This window comes from Amblyraja radiata, chromosome 20 (genome assembly GCF_010909765.2).
Source record: "Amblyraja radiata isolate CabotCenter1 chromosome 20, sAmbRad1.1.pri, whole genome shotgun sequence".
Classification (NCBI taxonomy): Eukaryota; Metazoa; Chordata; class Chondrichthyes; order Rajiformes; family Rajidae; genus Amblyraja; species Amblyraja radiata.
The window spans coordinates 11,687,109-11,709,939 of NC_045975.1; the positions used below are offsets into that span (position 1 = coordinate 11,687,109).

At 46.3% G+C, this 22,831-nt stretch overlaps 1 protein-coding gene across 1 annotated transcript in view; it reads left to right on the forward strand.

The window, feature by feature from the left end:
• The window catches only part of spon1 (spondin 1), a 201,415-nt gene that overhangs the window by 171,811 nt on the left and 6,773 nt on the right, over positions 1 to 22,831 (forward strand). Inside the window, 6 exon segments of the mRNA XM_033038808.1 lie at positions 459 to 660; positions 8,279 to 8,419; positions 10,560 to 10,635; positions 16,543 to 16,725; positions 20,576 to 20,746; positions 22,358 to 22,525. Coding sequence (XP_032894699.1) covers positions 459 to 660; positions 8,279 to 8,419; positions 10,560 to 10,635; positions 16,543 to 16,725; positions 20,576 to 20,746; positions 22,358 to 22,525 — 941 coding nt within the window.

The following is a 22,831-nucleotide window of genomic DNA, read 5'->3' on the forward strand; positions in this document are numbered from 1 at the left end:
AATATCCATTGACTTGGCTCCCACAGCCATCAGTGGCAGTGCATGTCACACTCACCACCTTCTGGCAAAAGATATTCCTCCTCATCTCCTTTCTAAAGGTACATCCTTCCATTCTGAGGCTAGGGCCTCTGGTTCTAGGCTCTCCCACAAGTGGAAACATTTGAGCCACACTCACTTCTCATGGCCACCATCGAAGCCGGAAGTCCCACGCCTCCAGGTTCAGGAACAGCTGGTTTTCCGTGCCACGGAAAACCAGCTGTTCCTGAACCTGGTGGCGTGGGACTTCAGGCTTCGATGGTGGCCATGAGAAGTGAGCGTGGCTGGAATCTTTCCACTCGTGGGCACCAACTCACCGCCCTCTGATGAAAGAAGCCCCTCCTCATGTCCTCTCTAAAGGTAGGTGAATATTGCAGTGGGCACGTCCCCTTCTCCATAACCCTACTTTGTGTTCCACCCAGGCGGGCAGCCCCATCGGCAGAGTTCTCCGTCGACCGCACCAGACACCTCATGTCCTTCCTGACCATGATGGGTCCCAGCCCAGACTGGAACGTGGGCCTCCCGGCCGAGAACCTCTGCACCAAGGATTGCGGCTGGGTGCAGAAGCTGATCCAAGACCTCATCCCCTGGGACGCGGGCACCGACAGCGGAGTCACCTACATGGTAAGCGTTTGCTTGGTTTCCCCGTCGTTCACTTGCTGTTGTGCTCGCCCCATCACAGAAAGAGTGCGGAGACTTTGGAGAGGGTGCAGGAGAGGCCTACCAGAGTGCTGGATAGACACAAAATGCTGGAGTGGGTGAGGTAGCATCTCTGGAGAGAAGGAATGGGTGACGTTTCGGGTCAAGACCCTTCTTCAGTCTGAAACATAGAAAATAGGTGCAGGAGTAGGCCATTCGGCCCTTCGAGCCTGCACCGCCATTCAATATGATCATGGCTGATCATCCAACCCAGTCTCCTGTACCTGCCTTCTCTCCATACGCCCTGATCCCTTTAGCCACAAGGGCCACATCTAACTCCCTCTTAAATATAGCCAATGAACTGAAGAAGAGTCTCGACCTGAAACGCCATCCATTCCTTCTCTCCAGAGATGCTACCTCACCCGGTGAGTTACTCCAGCATTTTGTGTCTAAACCAGCATCTGCAGTTCTTTCTTACACATTTTTACCAGAATGCTGCCTGGATTAAATTAAAAGGTGGCTGAGTGGCACAGTGGTGGAGTTGCTGCATCACAGCGCCAGAGACCCGGGTTCGATCCTGATCCTGACCACTGGTGCTGTCTGTGCGGAGTTTGCACGTTCTCCCTATGACCTGCATGGATTTTTATCCAAATGCTCCGGTATCCTCCCACACTCCAAACATGTGCAGGTTTATAGGTTAATTGGCTTCGGAAAATCGTACATTTTCCCTAGTGCGTCGGATAGTGCGTGTGTACGAGGTGATCGCCGATCGCGTGGACTCAGTGGGCCAGTTTCCGTGCTGTATCTCTAATTTCTCTCTAAATTAGTTTAACTTGGCATAATGTACAGCACAACATTGTGGGCCGAAGGGCCGCGTCCTGTGCTGGTACTGTTCTATGTTCTGGGATGAGCAAGAAGTCCTCCCAGATTTAAGGTCAGTGAGCAAAGTGGCAACAGTTGGACGGGCAAAACGTGAGGTTATGTGCAGTGAAGGAAGAACATCATATTTTCTTTGCAGGAAAGTAATGGGTGACCATGCATGCAAATTTCCAAGTTAGTGGACTGGTCCCAATTGAAAAGCCCAATGGAATCTTGGCCTTTGTGTCATGAGGCTTGGAATTTATAGGGAGGAATTTTGGCTTTGGATATAAGCCTTGATCCAACACCATCTGGACTAACTTGGTTCTGGGCAACAGTACACAGGCTGGATATTTTGGCTTGAAGGGTCTGTTGCGTAGATTCCTCAAAGTAAAACCAGATCAAGAGTCTTCCCGTGTTCTTGTAATCCCGTGGAGGATGAGTTTCACCCGGGCTGGATGGATCTACTTCGCCACCTCCTCAAAAGATTCCATCAAGTTAGTCAGACACGACCAGCCGCGTACAAAGCCAGCGGACTGTCCCAGTTTAACCCATCCTCTTCCAGAGGGGGTAAATCCTGTCCCGAAGAATCCTCACCAATAGCTTTCCTACCACTGACGTGAGGGTCGCCAGCCTACATTTTCCCTGGATTTTCTCTACTTCCCTTTTGAAATAAAGGAACGATATTAGCTACGCTCCAGTCCTCTGGGGTCTCGCCAGTAGCCAGAGAAGATCTGCAATCCCCTCTCTTGCCTCTCTCAATAACCATGGATAGATCCCATCCCATCAGATCCCGGTGATTTATCCACTTTAATGCTCTTCAAGAGCCGCAACACCTCCTTCTTAATCTCATACTGCCCTTGCAAAAGTTCATAAATCATTGGAGCAGAATTAGGCCATTTGACCCATCGAGTCCACTCCACCATTCAAACATGGCTAATCTATCTTTTCTTCTCAACCCCATTCTCCTGCCATCTCCCCATAACCCTTGACACCCTTACTAGTCAAGAACCACCTTAATAATATCATTTGACGTGGCCTCCATAGCCGCCAGTGGCAATGGATTTCACAGGTTCACAGTTATCTGACTAAAGAAATCCCTCCTCACCTCCTCTATAAACATAAAAACATAGAAAATAGGTGCAGGAGTAGGCCATTCGGCCCTTCGAGCCTGCACCGCCATTCAATATGATCATGGCTGATCATCCAACTCAGGTACGTCCTTTTATTCTGAGGCTATGGCCTCTGATCATAGACTCTCCCCCTAGTGGAAACATCCTCTCCACATTCCCTCCAAGCCTGTTACACGCTATTCTCACTGGGTTTTTTTATTTTCATCCTTTTTTTAGCAATGTTACAAATTTTTGAGATTAAAAAAATCAAGTCTGCAATTTATCCCATCAGATAAAGCATAAAAACAAGTTTAATTTGACACCTAATTCACTTTCATATCTCAAGTATTTAAAAAGTTATGGCCATTTTCATACTCGGAAATTAGCATCTTGTTCCCTATTGATTTTCTATGGACATAACAAAAAAGCTGTGATCGTGGACAGTCAAAAGCCCATAACTTTCTTAAAAATTAAGAGAACTGAATGAAATTTTCAGTTATCATAGATTGAAGCATTCTGAAACAAATATAAAATAATCTTACTTGGATGACCTGAAATTAAAGCATATAATTAGTTAGTTACCCAATTGTAGCTAATTCCAAACTTCAATTACTAGATCTAAACATCTATCCATTTCTTAATAAATGATTAACATTTTTAAATAGCCTAAGTGTCCAAATAATATTCACAAATAATTCACAATAAAACATGATTTTTAAATCTTATTTACATTAATTTATAGGCCAAATGGAAGGAATTTAGTGTTCAAAAGGGAACTGCAGATGCTGGAATATCGAAGGTACACAAAATTGCTGGGGAAACTCAGCGGGTGCAGCAGCATCTATGGAGCGAAGGAAATAGGCGACGTTTCGGGCCGAAACCCTTCTTCAGACAAATGGAAGGAATTTAGTGTTCAATTGCTGTAAATTAATGACCATTTAAATCAGCTTTCCAGTGGGATCCTGTGAACGCGCTGGTTTAGAACGTTCACATTGCGGTAGATTTGTGCCCTCAAATGCCCAGAAAAATACTGCGGGATTTAATGGGCCCCAAATTAGCTACTCGCAACATTAAACTTTGTATAAAGGGATCTTAAGAAGCCCTTTTTAACATAAAAATAAACAGCCTACCTTCCGTTTTCCCCTGTATGAGATCTGGCCCGTTGTCGGCGGTCGCGGGTTTAGAGGTTAATTTTTAACCTACTATAACAATTAAATAAAGCCCTTAAAACTAATAATAGCTCAGGCGAGGGAATCTTCCAGCGATTTTTCGTTAATAATTAACTAGGCTGAAAAACCTCGATTTGAACTGCCTAGGGAAAATCGCGTTTTAAACCCGCCCCCCTCTAAACGGCGCCAAAATCGCGCACACGGGCTGGGACAGATTTTCAGCGACCTTCAGGTACGTTTTGCAACATATCTACTTTTTTTAAATAATCAACAATTTAACAATGTGAAGTGGCATAAATGCGACTTGTTCTTGCTACAATTTCCTTTGATGGTTTTTCTTGAGCTGAAACTGAATCTCTCAGGGTCAAACAAATAGAGTCCACTGGAATAGAAGATTGTTCTGACAAGTGGAAATAACCCTAGTGGTGTTCCAGGTCTTCAGATGAGTGAGAGATCTCTAGGAAACACTGCCTCATACACACTGTATCAACCATTTAACCCCACACTCAAAAGACATACAGGTTTTGTAGGTTAATTGGCTTGGGTAAAATTGTAAATTGTCCCCAGTGTGCAGAATAGCGGGTGTACAGAGTGATCGCTGGTCGGCGCAGACTCGGTTGGCCAAAGGGCCTGCTTCCGTGCTGTATCTCTAAACTCTAAGGGTCTAAAGTAAAGGCTAAACTAGTGTGAACGACCGATAGTTGCTGTGGGCTCGGTTGGCCAAAGGGCCTGTTTCTATGTGTAAGAAAGAACTGCAGATTCAGGTTTAAATCGAAGGTAGACACAAAATGCTGGAGTATCTCAGCAGGTGAGGCAGCATCTCTGGAGAGAAGGAATGGGCGATGTTTCAGGTCGACACCCTTCTTCAGCCTGTTTCTATGTCGTATATCCAAACCTAAGTAAAAGTCACCATGCACCTGTCTAAGTGTCTTTTAACCTGCCTCAACTACCTTCTCTGGCTGCTTATTCCATATATCCATCTGAGTGAATACGAGTCAACTTTGATTGAACTATAGACTTCTGTTTTACACCATCATGGTTACCTAATGAACAATTATTAAATTTTTTAATGATTGATCATTATATATTTATTTTGTGTTATTGCATTCAGGGGCTCGCTTAAGCTGCATCAAATAAGAATTACATTGTACCGTAGCTGGTATATAACAATTAAACACTCTTGAAAAGAAGAATACTTTGAAGAAGAGTTATGATGCCAGCGGCCATGGTTAAGGATCTGACTGCCGCATTAAATATTGACGCAAACTATATTTAGAAAGCAAATTCTCCTTGCATCTGCATCCAAGATGAGCTCTCCAAAGTAACTATCCGAGATAGTTCAAGATACCAGAGAGCGGCACGGTGATGCAGCGGTAGAGTTGCTGCCTTATAGCGCCAGAGACCCGGGTTCAATCCTGACGGCGGGTGCTGTCTGCATAGAGTTTGTACATTCTCACCGTGACCTGCGTGGGTTTTCTTCGAGATCTTCGGTTTCCTCCCACACTCCAAACACGTACAGGTTTGTGGACTAATTGGCTTGGTATAAATGTAAATTGTCCCCAGTGCATGGGATAGTGTTGATGTGCAGGGGTCGCTGTTCGGTGTGGACTCGGTGGGCTGAAGGGCCTGTTTTCACGCTGTATGTCTAAACTAAACTAAACTAATGATAGGAACAATCTCCAATCTAATTCTGCTTCAAACCTACTTCTGCCCATTATGTGTTTAAGAAAGAACTGCAGATGCTGGAAAAATCGAAGGCAGACAAAAATGCTGGAGAAACTCAACGAGTGAGGCAACATCTATGGAGAGAAGGAATAAGGAATGTCTGAAGAAGGGTCTCGACCCGAAATGTCGCCTATTCCTTCTCTCCATAGATGCTGCCTCACCTGCTGAGTTTCTCCAGCATTTTTTGCCCATTATGTTTTCACATTCTATATCTTCCTTAAGCAGAGAAGGAGGCCATGCGGCCCATCAAGCCTTTGTTAGCTCTCACAGCAAGCCCTTTAGTCCCATTCCTTAATTTAATTCCCAGTGAAATATTATTTTTCATGCTCATATTAACTCACCCCTGTTTCTCCAGTTATGCAGTTGGGGAAATTTATCGGGGAAATTAATCTACCAACAAAACTTTGGGATGTGGGAGGAAACCGGAGCATTTAGAGGGATTCGGGTCAAGTTGGACTGGCTCAGAGGAGGCATCTTGGCTGGCAGAGAAGAGTTGGGCCGAAGGGCCTGTTTCTGCGCTGTCATTTTAAGCTCACCCATTCCTGTTTTTGGATATTTTTTTCCAGAGTTTATACAATTACTTGAATTTAATTTCCCCAGTTGTCATGGTCGGGTTTGAACTCGTGTCTACTTTAGTTTAGTTTAGAGATACAGCGCGGAAACAGGCCCCTTCGGCCCAATGCATCGAGATCATAATTGAGGCAATACATTCTGAATCTAGTGTATGAATAAAACAATTAGTTTGTACTTTTTATTCATTCATGTTATCAGTTCTCAGTTTAGTTTATTGTCACTTGAACCGAGGTACAGTGAAAAGCTAACCAGTCAGCGAAAGACAATACATGTTTACAATCGAGCCATTCACAGTGTATAGATACATGATAAGGGAATAACGTTTAGTGCAAGGTAAAGCCAGCAAAGTCTCATCAAAGGTAGTCCGAGGGTCACCAATGAAGTAGATAGTAGTTCAGCACTGCTCTCTGGTTGTGGCAGGATGATTCAGTTGCCTGATAACAGCTGGGAAGAAACTGTCCCTGAATCTGGAGGTGTGCGTTTTCACACTTCTATACTTTTTGCCTGTTAGGAGAAGAAGGAGTGGCCAGGGAGGCTATGTGGGTTGTCATTAATTATTACCACATTCCAGACCTCCCTTGAACTGAATGGCTTGTGGTATCCGTTCAGAGGGCCACTCAGATTCAATGATACTGCTGGGGCCTTGGACCTATATGTGCTTATGTTACAGATGGTAGATTTCCTTTCCCTGGCAAATGTTAGCAAACTAGATGGACTATTGATGTTAATCCAGCAGTTTCATGGCTAAAATTACCCACCCTACTTTAATTCAGATTTATATAACTGTATTTCACTTCACCAGCTGTTGTGGTGTAATTCAAGTCAATGTCATTACATTAAGTCTCCATTTTACTAATCGCCACTCGTTCTGGACCATGTCCCTTGAACTGAGATAACCTCCCCGAGTAAAACACAATCAGGGCATGTACCCTACCATTCCCCCTCTACACAGGCCCTCCCTTAGTGACAAAATGAAGGACACTCATGCATACGAACAAGCTCCCATATAATATTATCAAGTTCAAACAAGAACCCAAACAAGAGGGCATCACAGTGGCGCAGCGGTAGAGTTGCTGCCTTATTGCTCCAGAGACCCGGGTTCAATCCTGACGGCGGGTGCTGTCTGAGTTTGGGTTAGAGTTTAGTTTATGGTCACGCATACTGAAATACAGTGAAAAGCTTTTGTTGCGTGCTAACCAGTCAGCGGAAAGACAATTCATGATTACAATCGAGCCGTACAGATACATGATAAAGCGAATAAAGTTTAGTGCAAGATAAAGTCTGGTAAGGTCCGATAAAAGATAGCCCAAGGGTCTCCAATGAGGTATATACAGTAGTAGCTCAGGACTGCTCTCTGGTTTTAGGTAGGATAGTTGAGTATCTCTGGAGAACACAGGTAGACAACATTTCAACCCTTCTTGAGTCTGAAGAAGGGTCCTGACCCAATACATCGCCTTTCCATAGATCTCCAGAGATGCAGCCAGACCCGCTGAGTTACTCCAGCATTTTTTTGTTTTATTTTTGTAAACCAGCATCTGCAATTCCTTGTGTCACCGTTTGTCTCGGACATTAGGGAAACCTGCTTATCTGTGTGAAATGATCCGTCCACAAGGACACACCGATCTTGGTTAATTTCCTCATTCATAAGCAGGCAGCTCTAATATTGCTGGGTATCCCTCGTTATTGCACTGGGAATGGCAATGTTGTAGGTGTTTGTGCTGAAGTATGATCTGGGCGGCACGGTGGCGCAGCGGAAGCCTTGCTGCCTTACGGCGGCAGAGACCCAGGTTCGATCCTGACCACGGGTGTTGCCTGTACTGACTCTGCATGTTCGCCCTGCGACCTCGTGGGTTTTCACCGGGTGCTCCGGTTTCATCCCACTTTCCAAAAAGGTTTGTCGGGTTCATGGTTCTCTGTAAATTGCGTAAGAAAGAAATAGTGTACGGGCGATCGATGGTCGGCGCGGATTTGGTGGGCCGAAGGGCCTGTTTCCACGCTGTCTCCCAAGACTAAACTCACAGCCTTCATTTTTGTGGGAGAGAGATGTCTCGTGAGTCTCACCTGATGTGGAGAATGCAAAGAGTTGTTGAGAGATTTTTACGTTGCCTTCATTATTACCACACGCATTTGTGTCGTACTGTGAACTAATATTTCCTTTGTCCCCAGTCCCCCAACCAGGAGGCAGAACCTCAAGAAAGGATACGGCCGCTAACCAGTTTGGATCATCTGAAGAGTCCCTTCTACGACCCTGAGGGTGGCCCAATTATACCTGTGGCTCGAGTTGTGATTGAAAGAATTGCAAGAAAGGTAACGTGGAAATGTAAACTCAGTCAAGTTTATAGTCATGTACACAAGTGCAGTGAAGTACAGGCGCAGTGCAAATCTTGCTCGCAGGAGTATGGACCCGGACAACACACAGAAAAAAATGTATAGAAGGTAGACAAAAATGCTGAAGAAACTCAGCGGGTGAGGCAGCATCTATGGAGCGAAGGAATAGGTGACGTTTCGGGCCTCGACCCGAAACGTCACCTATTCCTTCGCTCCATAGGTGCTGCCTCACCCGCTGAGTTTCTCCAGCATTTTTGTCTTCCTTCGATTTTTCCAGCATCTGCAGTTCCTTCTTAAACATCTTGAAAATAATGTATACATCATTTACACATAAAATTTTCTAAAATTGTCTGCGTTTTCTAAAACAGGCGGCAAGGTGGCGCAGCGGTAGAGTTGGCTGGCCTTTCGTTTTAGTTTTCCAAAGCAGTTCGCCTTTGGAGTGCGTGGGGAAACTGGAGATCCCGGAGAAAACCCACACATGTCACGGGGAGAACGTACAAACTCCGTGCGGACAAGCGCCCGTAGTCAGGATCGAACCGGCGTCTGTGAGGCAGCAACTCTACCGCTGTGCTGCCCTTTGTTAACATCCGGGAATTTGAAGCTGCTGACTTTCTCCACACCTACCCACCGATAACAGGTCCTTCATCACACTGAGTCTATTCCAACACCAAGCGGGGCAGCGCGGTGGCCCAGCGGTAGAGTAGCTGCCTTACAGGGCCAGAGACCCGGGTTCCATCCTGATCACGGGTGCCGTCTGTACGTTGTCCCCTTCGGCCCACTGAGTTTGCACGTTCTCCCCGTGACCACGTGGGTTTTCCCCGGGTGCTGCGGAGTCCTCCCACACTCCAAAGACGTACAGGGTAGTAGGTTAATTGCCTTGGTATAATTGTAGATTAACCCCGAGTGTGTGTAGGATAGAGTAATCGCTGGTCGGCACAATCTCAGTGGGCCGAAGGGCCAGCTTCTGCACTGTGTCTCTAAAACTAAAAAACTGAAAAAACAAAACCAAAACCAAGCCTACTTTAATCATTTCACACTCCAATCTAATCTCCCCAGATTCAACCACTCACCTAGAATGGAGTGATTTGCAATGGTCTTATAACCAACCATTAATAAGGGGTTGGACAGGCTAGATGCAGGAAGATTGGTCCCGATGTTGGGGAAGTCCAGAACAAGGGGTCACAGTTTAAGGATAAGGGGGAAATCTTTTAGGACCAAGATGAGAAAAACATTTTTCACACAGAGAGTGGTGAATCTCTGGAATTCTCTGCCACAGAAGGTAGTTGAGGCCAGTTCATTGGCTATATTTAAGAGGGAGTTAGATGTGGCCCTTGTGGCTAAAGGGACCAGGGGGTATGGAGAGAAGGCAGGTACAGGATACTGAGTTGGATGATCAGCCACGATCATATTGAATGGCGGTGCCGGCTCGAAGGGCCAAATGGCCTACTCCTGCACCTATTTTCTATGTTTCTATTTGGGATGTGATGGGAAACTGTTGTGCCCAGCGACAAATTGGCAGAACATGCAAACATCTCAAAGACTGCACCAGAGGTCAGACTCAAACCCGGATCACTGGAGCTGTGCCACTGTAAATTGTTAGTATTACTCATGGTATCGGGAAAATATTACTCAGAATGGTGTGTTGCTGCACCTCAATTACTACAACATTTACTTATTTGGAAAAGTGGTAGAGCTGCTGTCTCACAGCGCCAGAGACCCGGGTTCTATCCTGATCTTGCATGCCCTCTGTGTGGAGTTTGCATGTTCTCCCTGTGACCACGTGGGTTCCTCCCACATCCCAAAAACGTGCAGGGTTTGTATGTTAAGTGGTCTCTGCAAATTACACCCAGTGCGTAGGGAGCGAATGAGAAATTGGGATAACATTGACTAGAGAGAGCAGGTGATCGACAGTTGGCATGGACTCGGTGGGCCGAAGGGCCTGTTTCAATGCTGTTTCTTTCAATGATTCAGTGAAAGTCTACTTAAATTGCACAAGCCAGAGTCTAATTTTTCCAGCAGCTTTTGCTGGCAAAAGGATGTTTTTCGTCTGCATGTGATGTATTTCCTGCTTATATTGACCTTAGCCTCTCTTGTGAAGTTCATAACAATCTCTCCACAGGGGGAGCAGTGTAACATTCAGCCTGATAACGTGGACGACATTGTGTCCGATCTCAAACAAGAGGACAGGGATGAAGGTAATTGCCGTCCATTTAATGAATCCTGGTCATTACAGAGCAAAGCTATGCCATTCTATTGAAGAAGAAGGGTCTCGACCCGAAACGTCACCTATTCCCTTCGCTTCATAGATGCTGCCTCACCCGCTGAGTTATTCCAGCATTTTTGTCTACCTTCCATTCTATTGAAAAGTAGTTTACTTCAGACGAGTGCCACTGGTGAATTGATTCACTGTCCCTTCATTTTGTTGTTTTTGTAATTGTGAGCATAGAACGTGGGGCTTTGAATGTTTGTCTTAGCATGGAAACAGGCCCTTTGGCCCAACTTGCCCATGCCAACCAAGTTTCTCATACTGGGCTAGTCCCATTCATCTGCATTTTGCCCACATCTATCTAAACCCTTCTTATCAACATTATCTGTCCAAATATTTCTGTTTAATTATATTTTTTCATAGAGGCATGAAAACAGGCCCTCCAGCCCAACCTGCCCACACCGACCAACATGTCCCATCTACACTAGTCCCGCCTGCCTGCGTTTGGCCCATATCTCTCTAAACCTGTCCTATCCATGTAGCTGTCTTAAACGTTGCGATAGTACCTGCCTCAACTACCTCCTCCGGCAGCTCATTCCATACACCCACCACCATTTCTGTAAAAAAGGTTACGTCTTGGGTTCCTATTAGATCTTTGTCCCCTCACCTTAAAGCAATCCCCTCTGGTTGTCGGTTCCCCTACTCTGGGCAAAACAATCTGTGCATCTACCAGATCTATTCCCCTCATGATTTTGTACGCCTCTATAAGATCACCCTATAAGATATATCTGTAAGATATGTAGGAGCAAAGAGGTCCTCCTGCAGTTGTACAGAGCCCTAGTGAGACCGCACCTGGAGTATTGTGTGCAGTTTTGTTCCCCTAATTTGAGGATGGACATTCTTGCTATTGAGGGAGTGCAGCGTAGGTTTGCAGGGTTAATTCCCGGGATGGTGGGACTGTCATATGCTGAGAGAATGGAGCAGCTGGGCTTGTACACTCTGGAGTTTAGAAGGATGAGAGGACATCTCATTGAAACATATAAGATTGTTAAGGACTTGGACACACTAGAGGCAGGAAACATGTTCCCGATATTGGGAGAGTCCAGAACCAAGAGGGGCAACAGTTTAAGAATAAGGAGTAAGCCATTTAGAACGGAGGCGAGGAAACACTTTTTCTCACAGAGAGTGGTGAGTCTGTGGAATTCTCTGCCTCAGGGGGCAGTGGAGGTAAGTTCTCTGGATGCTTTCAAGAGAGAGCTAGATAGGGCTCTTAAAAATAGCGGAGTCAGGGGATATGGGGAGAAGGCAGGAACGGGGTAGATTGTGGATGATCAGCCATGGCGGTGAATGGCTCGAAGGGCCAAATGGCCTGCTCCTGCACCTATTGTCTATTGTCACCCCTCATCCTCCTCATGTATACCTGAAGTAAGTCACCCCTCAGCCACCTACGTGCCAAAGAAAGAAGTCACAGTCAACCCAACCTCTCCCTATAACTCAAGCCTGTCCCCTATCCACATATCTGTCCAAATGTCTTTGCGTAAGGACTTGTTTCAAGAAGCTATGAGGTGTGAATTCAGTTGCTCCTTCTGTCAGTAACTGTGATTTAGCCAGTGCTGCCCATGGAGAACGTAGATTCAGCAGGAACTTTCAATGGGACCAAAAGAAAGATATTCAGCCTGTGCGGGTTATGCAGGGAGAATGGGACCAACTGGGCAATTCCTTCAAAAGCTGGCACGGATGGGTGCGGTGGGTCAAATGGCCTCCTTTGCTTTGTGGCACGTGGGTTTGAACAGTAAGTCATTCATCAGGTTTCACCGTCCGAGCTCCTGAGCAGTGCCTCACCGATCGTGGGTCTCTGTGGCAGAAATACCTCCTCTACGTGATTCAGTTCCCAGTCTCATAGAAAAAGGGTCTGTTTCCATGTTGTATCTCGAAACTAAACTCTCAACATGAGGTCTAAACGATCGGTCGCCACCTTGTGGCCCACCATCACATTGCAATCCCCTCCACCACAGTTCAGTTTAGTTTAAATTAAAATGTCTTTATTTATATAGCACATTTTTAGTCAACTTGCATTGACCCCAAAGTGCTTCACATAATTACATTCACACACACAGGCAAAGGTGGGTGAAGTGTCTTGCCCAAGGACACACACAGGCAAAGGTGGGTGAAGTGTCTTGCCCAAGGACACAACGACAGTATGCACTCCAAGCGGGATTCGAACCAGCTACCTTCCGGTTGCCAGCCGAACACTTAGCCCATTGTGCCATCTGTCGTTTATTGTCTCGTGTACCGAGGTACAGTGAAAAGCTTTTGTCGCGCGCTAACCAGCCAGCGAAATACAATACATGATTACAATCGAGCCGTTCACAGTGTACAGATACATGATCAGGGAATAACGTTTAGTGCATGGTAAAGCCATCAAAGTCCGATCAATAGTCCGATGGTCACCAATGAGGTAGATAATAGTTCAGGACTGCTCTCTGCTTATGATTCAGTTGCCAGTTAAGAGCTGGGAAGAAACTGTCCCTGAATCTGGAAGTGTGCATTTTCATACTTCTATATTTCTATATCTTTTGCCTGATGGGAGAGGGAAGATGTGAGAGGGGAGAATGCTGAGGCAGTGTGAGGTATAAATGGAGTCAATGGAAGGGAGGTTGGCTTGTGTGATGGTCTGAGCTGCGTCCACAATTCACTGCACTTTCCTGCGGCCTAGGATGGAGCTGTTCCCAAACCAAGCAGTGATGCATCCCGATAAAATGCTTTCTTCGGTGCATCAGTAGAAGTTGGTGAGGGTTGTTGAGAACCACTGATCTCTGACTTGGCATTCTGGAGAAAATAGTTCCCAGGCAATTCAACCTTTCAGCATGAGGTATATCCCCATTCCACACACTCTCATTGCGCTGTGGAGATTAACCAGGCTTATCCCAATTTCAAAGGAATTGAGCTGTGAGGAAATGAAGAGGGATTCTCGTTCTGCAGTTTAGAAAGTAGAAAGTTGATAAATTCCTTGAGGAATATAAAATATTGAATAAGCTGTAAAATCAAAGCATTGGGGAGATAGGATCAGAGAATATATTCTGAGAAGCAACCAAAAGAATAAATCTCAGGTTAAAAGGAAGTTGATAAATATTTGAAAGAAGAAGGGATTTATGTTGCGTGAGAGCCTTTCAAAGCATTTACAGCGACTAAGTCCTTTTGCAATGGAGCAACTGTTCTGATTAGTTTAGTTGAGAGAAACAGCGTGCAAACAGGCTCTTCGGCCCATCGCGCCGACCAACGACCCCCCCATACCCTTGTTCTATCCTACACACTAGGGGCAATTTACAGAACCCATTTAACCTACCAACCTACACATCTTTGTAGTGTGGGACGAAACCGAAGCACTCGGAGAAAGCCCACCTGGCCACAGGTAGAGCGTGCAAACTCTGGGCGGACAGCACCTGTAGTCAGGATTGAACCTGGGTCTCTGGCGCGGTGAGGCAGCAACTCTGCCGCTGCGCCACCGTGCTAACCCTGTGGTAAGCCTGCGAAAGCCGCACAGCCAGATCCCACAAGCACCACTGTGACCATGAACTGATAATTAGATTTTGATCATGTGGACAGAAGGGAAAGTAGTGGCTGGGGCACTAGGTCACTACCACTGTGGTTCTTCAGGCAAAGCGTTACGATGTATTTAACCTCCATGAAAGGGCAAGGAGGTCTCCATTTAAGGCAGCATAGTGGCGCAGCTGGTTGAGCCACTGCCTTACAGCACCAGAGACCTGGGTTCGATCCTGACCTCGGGTGCTGTCTGTGTGGAGTTTGCACATTTCCAAATTTCAGTAAAGACACAGGTGATGGATCCATCTATTACAACAGGGGGAAACCATGGTTACCAAAGAACGTGGACATTTCGGATGACCTAGAGCTGGGAATAGAATCCATCTTAAGTACAAATGCAGTGGAGGATACCCCCTAATGCCATTGATGGATCCCTCACCCATGTCTCTTCTGTGTCCTGCAGTTCTGTTCTCACTCCACCTCCCCCCGGATGGAACAAGGATAGTTCCCCTGATCCTTCGATCCTCACCTTTCATTCCACCAGCATCCACATCCAACACATCACCCCCTGACATTTCCGTCACCTCCAACGTGAACCTACCACTAATCACATATAATCATTTGTACAGGGCCCTGGTGAGACCACACCTGGAGTATTGTGTGCAATTTTGGGCTCCTAATTTGAGGAAGGACATTATTGCTATTGAGGGAGTACAGCGTAGGTTCACCAGGTTAATTCCCGGGATGGCTGGACTGACATATGATGAAAGAATGGGTCGACTGGGCTTGTATTCACTGGAATTTAGAAGGATGAGAGGGGATCTAAACGAAACATATAACATTCTTAAAGGATTGGACAGGATAGATGCAGGAAAAATGTTCCTGATGTTGGGGGAGTCCAGAACTAGGGGTCGCTGTTTAAGAATAATGGGTAGGCCATTTAGGACTGAGATGAGGAAAAACTTCTTCACCCAGAGAGTTGTGAATCTGTGGAATTCTCTGCCACAGAAGGCAATGGAGGCCAATTCACTGGATATTTTCAAGAGAGAGTTAGATTTAGCTCTTAGGGCTAAAGGAATCAAGGGATATGGGGAAAAATCAGGAACGGGGTACTGATTGTGGATGATCAGCCATGATCATATTGAATGGCAGTGCTGGATCGAAGGGCCGAATGGCCTACTCCTGCACTTATTTTTCCATGTTTCTCTGTTTCTATCTTCCCATCCACACCTTTTTCTACCTTTTACAAAGACCAATCCCTCTGCCACACCTTGGTTCCCTCATCTCTTCACACCCAAACCCAAACTACCCCCTCCTCAAGTACTTTCCCCTGCGACCGCAGAAGATGTAACACCTGTCCCCACACCTCCTCCCTCACCTGTCCCCACACCTCCTCCCCGGCAGTCCTTCCAGGTGAGACGGAGGTTCACGTGTACCTCCTCTAACCTCATCTGCTGCATTTGTTGTTCCTCATGTGGCCTCCTGTACATCGGTGAGACCAAGCGTAGACTCGGCGACCATTTCACCAGAACATTTGCGCTCGGCCTACTAGATCTCCCGATTGCTAGAGAGGCGTAGATAGGGTAGACACTCTGAGTCTTTTTCCCCAGGGTGGAAATATTAAAGACTGGAGGGCATAGACTTAAAGAGAGTTGGGTAAAGTATAAAGAAGATGTTTAGGACAAGATTTTTGCACAAGGGATGTGGCGACCTAGAACCACCACAAACTACTGGTGGAAGTGGAAGCAGATGTGACTGTGGCGTTTAAGAGGTGTTTAGGTAGACACACGAATATACTGGGATGAAGGACCATAGACCATGTACAGGCAGAAGGGAATGATTTAACTTGGGATCATGTTCGGCCTGAAGGGTCTGATCCTGTGCTGTGCAACTCTATGTTCTAAAGTCAAAAGTGGTCTCCACTAGATCATTGAGAGTCATTTTAACTTCTGTCAACTGAAGGGGCTGTTGATGGGGATTTCAGGGTAATCTGAGGTACCCATTTAAAACATGGTGTGAATAAGGTTCCCACCGACTGAGCTTAAGGGAAAAGGTAAAATTGATAACTTTGAATTTGATCGGTGATTGGCAATATGTGGCATTAGCCAGTGTAGGTGAGTAATAGCAAAAATCAAAGTGTCGGAGGACCTCAGTGGACCAGGCAGCATCTGTGGAGAGACTAGACAGCCAACATTTTAGGTTGGGTCTGAAGAAGTGTCCGTTCCCTCCACAGATGCTGCCTGATCCGCTGAGTTACTCCAGCACTTTGTTTTATTTTGCACCAGATTCCAGCACATGCAGTTTCCTGTGCCTGTAAGTGAGTAACAGTTTCTCTTTCACCCTTTGGCTGCAGATGATACGCCAGAAACCTGTATCTACTCCAACTGGTCACAGTGGTCAGCCTGCAGCTCGTCCACCTGTGAGAAGGGGAAGCGGATGAGGCAGAGGATGCTCAAAGCACAGCTGGATCTCAGTGTGCCCTGCCCACACACGCAAGACTTTGAGCCCTGCATGGGACCAGGTTGCCTTGATGACGGTAAGGCCTCACAATCAATAGACGCAGAGAGCGCACATGGTCTTTCTAAGATGGAGGCCGAATGAAAGATGAACTTTGTTGAGGGTGAATGCAAGTACATGATTTAAAGGGCTTTGCCTTTCTTTCCGATCTGGGGAACAAGGGTTTGGTTGGAAGGATAGAGATGAGAGGCAACAGCTCTGCCCACTCTAACTACCACTGCTCTATCACTAAACTAATGAAGACTCTCAAATGCAACAGTCATGAGAATCATGAGTGTTTAGTTGTCATATGTACTGACAATGGAGCAATGTTTTGAATGTGGAACTCTTCTGGTGAATGTTATCTACACTGTTGCACCCGATAACACAGCGTAGATGTAACACCTGTTGAGAGACCTGTGTTCAATCCTTAGAGGCCCGGGTTTGATCAATGATTCAATGATAATTCAATGGATCAGTCACACATACAGTACCAAGGAACAGTCAATTGCTTTGTTATACATACAACCTGATAACATCATACCGCAGACCTCACTTGGGCAGTGTACAAGTGTACATCTGGGAAGAACGGAGGGGAGGCTGGCTGGACTATGGTGCCTTCCTCACTTTGGTGCCACTGTGTTATGTTGTGTCGTGGACTTTCAGTGTTTGTGCTTTTTTTTTAAATTCTATTTTATTTTTAATATGTTTTATTATTTATTATTATTTATTTATTTTTATTTTAATGATACTGCCTGTAAGGGAAATTCATTTCGTTGTCTCTAACTGAGACAATGACAATAAATTTGAATACAATACAATACAAGTACAAGAGGCACCAAGTGTCTGGGCACCGACCAAGTTACAAAAAGTTTATCGAACAGATGTCCTCCGATGCTGTCTGTCTGGAGTTTTCACGTTCTCCCCGTCACCGTGTGGGTTTCCTCCGGGTGCTCCGGTTTCCTCCCACATCCTAAAGAAGTGCAGGTTTGCAGGTTAATTGGCCTCTGCAAAATTACCCCCTAGTGCGAAGGATGAATGTGGATACAATGGGATAACATAGAACTTGTGTGAACGGGTGATCGATGGCCTGAAGGTGTGAAGGGCCGGTTTCCGTGCTGAATCTCGAAACCAAAGTCAACCAACTTTTCAAATAGCTTTATTCTTGTGACAATAGAATTAGTAGTACATGTTTCCACTTTCAAGGGAACTGAATAAACGAGAGAGCTCTGCTGGAATTTAAATCACAGCAGGAATTAGATTAAAGAAATCCAATCTCTTGCCGCTCATTTGGAGCTAAAAGTAAAGCACTTTACTTCCCGAAGCATCGCAATTAAATGAAGAAAGTACAAAGATAAATTCAGGCGAAAGTTCTTGCAAGCTTATTCAGGAAGAAACTTGTTTGGTAAAGTAAGGTAGAAGGGGTGCCAATTATGTGGACTGCTTTACCCAGCATAACAAGGCATAAGAGTCTGAAGAAGGAACTGCAGATGCTGGAAAATCGAAGGTAGACAAAAGTGCTGGAGAAACTCAGGGGGTGCAGCAGCATCTATGGAGCGAAGGAAATAGGCAACGTTTTGGGCCGAAACGTTGCCTATTTCCTTCGCTCCATAGATGCTGCTGCACCCGCTGAGTTTCTCCAGCACTTTTGTCTACCATAGAGGCATAAGAGTCTGAAGAAGGGTCTCAACCCGAAACATCACCTATTCCTTTTCTCCAGAGATGCAGTCTGCCCCGCTGAATGACTCCAGCTTTTTGTGTCTATCTTCGGAGTCACAGAGACATACAGCAGGGAAATAGGCCCTTCGGCCCAACTTGCCCAAACCGACCAACATGCCCCCATCTGAATTAGTCCCACCTGCCTGTTTTTAATTTATTGTATTTTTAATCCTGCGAAATGTATCTTTGTGTTATTGTGTATACGGGCCTGTTGAGCTGCAGCAAGTAAGAATCTCATGCTTCCATTGTCGGTACATATGACATTGAACCACTCTGACTCTTGATGTGTCGTCTCATCTGTGCATTGTAAAGAGAAAGCACAATATCCCCACTTTTTCGTTCCATACCTCTTGAAGGCCAACATTATAACAATAACCATATAACAATTACAGCACGGAAACAGGCCATCTCGGCCCTACAAGTCCGTGCCGAACACTTGTTTTCCCCTAGTCCCATCTACCTGCACTCAGACCATAACCCTCCATTCCTTTCCCATCCATATACCTATCCAATTTATTTTTAAATGATAAAATCGAACCTGCCTTCACCACTTCCACTGGAAGCTCATTCCACACAGTTACCACTCTCTGAGTAAAGAAGTTCCCCCTCATGTTACCCCTAAACCTCTGTCCCTTAATTCTGAAGTCATGTCCTCTTGTTTGAATCTTCCCTACTCTCAATGGGAAAAGCTGATCCACGTCAACTCTGTCTATCCCTCTCATCATTTTAAAGACCTCTATCAAGTCCCCCCTTAACCTTCTGCGCTCCAACGAATAAAGACCTAACTTATTCAACCTTTCTCTTCATTCCATTCAAATAGACACAAATTGGTGGGGTAATCATTTTTTTTTTATCTTGCAACGTGGCTTAGGTCACTTATCAATTGATTGAAAGATACAAGATGGGAACAGGCCCTTCGGCCCACCGAGTCCCATGCTGACCATCGTTTACCCGTTCACACCAGTTCTATCCCACTTTCACATCGACTGACTAGACACACTGGGGGGCAATTTACAGGGGCCAACGAACCAGCAATGCTGCGGGGCTTTGAGGATTGGGAGGAAATTGGAGGGAACCCAGGCGGTCACGTGGAGAACGTGCAAATTATATCGATTGTAATCATGTATTGTCTTTCCGCTGACTGGTTACCACCCGACAAAAGCTTTTCACTGTACCTCGGTTACACGTGACAATAAACTGAACTCAAATTAAACCCGAACCCCACACAGACAGCACCCGAGATAAAGATGGAACCCGTGTCTCTGGCGCTGTGAGGCAGCAGTTCTACCCGCTGCACCACCATGCCGCTTGTTTTACACTATTAAACAACTAACATCAAGTTCAAGTGAGTTTATTGTCATGTGTCCCTGTATAGGACAATGAAATTCTTGCTTTGCTTCAGCACACAGAACATAGTAGGCATTTACTACAAAACAGATCAGTGTGTCCATATACCATGATATAAATATATACACACATGAATAAATAAACTGATAAAGTGCAAATAACAGATAATGGGTTATTAATAATCAGAGTTTTGTCCGAGCCAGGTTTAATAGCCTGATGGCTGTGGGGAAGTAGCTATTCCTGAACCTGGTTGTTGCAGTCTTCAGGCTCCTGTACCTTCTACCTGAAGGTAGCAGGGAGATGAGTGTGTGGCCAGGATGGTGTGGTGTGGGTCTTTGATGATACTGCCAGCCTTTTTGAGGCAGCGACTGCGATAAATCCCCTAGATGGTAGGAAGGTCAGAGCCGAAGATGGACTGGGCAGTGTTTACTACTTTTTGTAGTCTTTTCATCTCCGGGGCGCTCAAGTTGCCGGTCAGCAACCGGTCAGCATGCTCTCTACTGTGCACCTGTAGAAGTTAGAGAGAGTCTCTCATTTAAACTACCTACATAATACCTACTAAACGGCTAACATTTAAGGGTCTGAAGAAGGATCACGACCCGAAACGTCACCTATTCCTTGTCTCCAGAGATGGTGCCTGACCCGCTGAGTTGCTCCATCCAGCCTTTTTGAGTTTATTTACCAGAATGATGCCTGGATTAGAGGTGTTAGCTACTGGGAGAGGGTGGACAGACTTGGATTGTTTTCTCTGGTTTAAACCGGCATCTCTTATTTACAACCACCTGCGTATCTCCTTGTCCTGACGTGTTCTCTGCGCTTCCCAGATACTACGACGTGCATGATGTCGGAGTGGATCAGCTGGTCCCCCTGCAGCAGGTCCTGTGGAATGGGAATGCGATCGAGGGAGCGATACATCCAGAAGTACCCGGAGGACGGCTCGGTCTGCACCCTCCCCACTCAGGGGAATGAGAAGTGCGTCGTCAACGACGAATGCTGTAGGTGCATTGAAGGGGAAAGGGGGATGGTGGGCTGGAAGTAGACCACAGACCCCCCTCGATGTCCCAGCACAGTTGGGCGCTCACACCTTGAGTGCGGCGCTCCATACGTTCTAGGAGCAGAATTAGGCCATTCGGCCCATCAGGTCTACTCTGCCATTCAATCGTGGCTGATCTATCTTTCCCTCCCAACCCCATTCGCCAACCTTCTCCCCATAACCCCTGACACCCGTACTAATCTGTCAATCTCTGCCTTGAAAATGTCCATTGACTGTTGCAGTGAATTCCACAGATTCACCACCCTCTGACTAAAGAAATCCCTCCTCATCTCCTTTTGAAAGGGGTGTCCTTTTATTCTGAGGCTATGGCCTCTGGACCTGGACTCTCCCACGAGTGGAAACATCCTCTCCCTAACCCTAGTGTGTGTAGGATAGTGTTAGTGTGCAGGGATCGCTGGCCAGCATGGACCCGGTGGGCTGAAGGGCCTGTTTCTGTGCTGTATCTCTAAATTAAACTAACCTAAACTAAGATATGCGGGGCAAAGGGAGCTGGGTGCCTGGAACGCACTGCCAGAGGGTGGTGACAGAGGCAGATACTATAGTGACGTTTAAGAGGCTTTTGGATAGACGGAGGGATATGCAGGGAATGGAGAGATATGGATGTCCATACAGACAGAGGAGATTCGTTTAACTTGGCATCATGTTCAACACAGACATTGTGGGCCGAAGGGCCTGTTCATGTGCTGTACTGTTCAGTGTTCCACATACCAGCTGTACTGCCAGAAACATGGGTGGAGATGAATGATATTCCAGGGAGTTTGGTGTTGAAGGGAGAGAGGATGGGTCTGAGCCCTGGGATATGGAACACTGCATCTGAATTACAATCCCAGAATTACAATCACACAAACCAACCTCCCTCCCAACGACTCAATTTACACTTCACGCTGCCTCGGCAAGGCCACCGGGATAATCAAGGATGTGTCTCACCTCGGTCACTCCCTCTCCCATCTTCTCCCCTCTCCCATCAGGCAAGAGGTACAGAAGTGTGAAAACACACACCGCCAGATTCAATAGACAATAGGTGCAGGAGTAGGCCATTCGGCCCTTCGAGCCAGCACCGCCATTCAATGTGATCATGGCTGATCATCCCCAATCAGTACCCCGTTCCTGCCTTCTCCCCATATCCCCTGACTCTGCTATTTTTAAGAGCCCTATCTAGCTCTCGATTGAAAGCATCCAGAGAACCTGCCTCCACCGCCCTCTGAGGCAGAGAATTCAGGGGCAGTTTCTTCCCAACTATCATCAGGCAACTGAACCATTCTTTCAACAACTAGAGAGGGGAACTGACCTACCATCTACCTCACTAAAGACCCTCGGACTATATTTAATTGGACTTTAATGGACTTTATGTTATACCCTTTACCATGTATCTGTACACTGTGGACGGCTCGATTGTAGTCATGCATTGCATTTCCGCTGACTGATTAGCACGCGACGGAGAGTTTTTCACTGTACCTCGGTACACGTGATGATAAACAAAACTAATTGTTGCCGGGCACGACATCCCTTGCTGGATCGCTGACCGATGTTTCTCTTCCTCCCTGGGCAACAGCATCCAACACGTGCTTTGTGACGGAGTGGGGGGAGTGGGATGAGTGCAGTGCCAGCTGTGGCTTGGGCAGCAAGAGCCGGCACAGGGTGGTCAAGATGCACCCCTCGGATGGCTCCATGTGCAAAGTGGACACGGTCCAACTGGAGGAATGCGGGATGCCGGATTGCCGTAAGTATCAATGCTTGCCCGGGGATCGAGGCTGGGATCTTGCTCACGGGCACTACAGTGGCACGGTGGCACAGCGGTAGAGTTGCTGCCCCACAGCGCCAGAGACACAGGTTCGATCCTGATTACGGGTGCTTGCCTGTGGGGAGTTTGTACAATCTCCCCATGACCTGCGCGGATTTTCTCCAGGAGGTCTGGTCTCCTCCCGCAGTCCAAAGATGCGCAGGTTTGTAGGTGAATTGGCTTGGTATATTTGTAAAAAATATCCCCAGTGAGTGTAGGATAGTGTTAGTGTGCGGGGATCGCTGT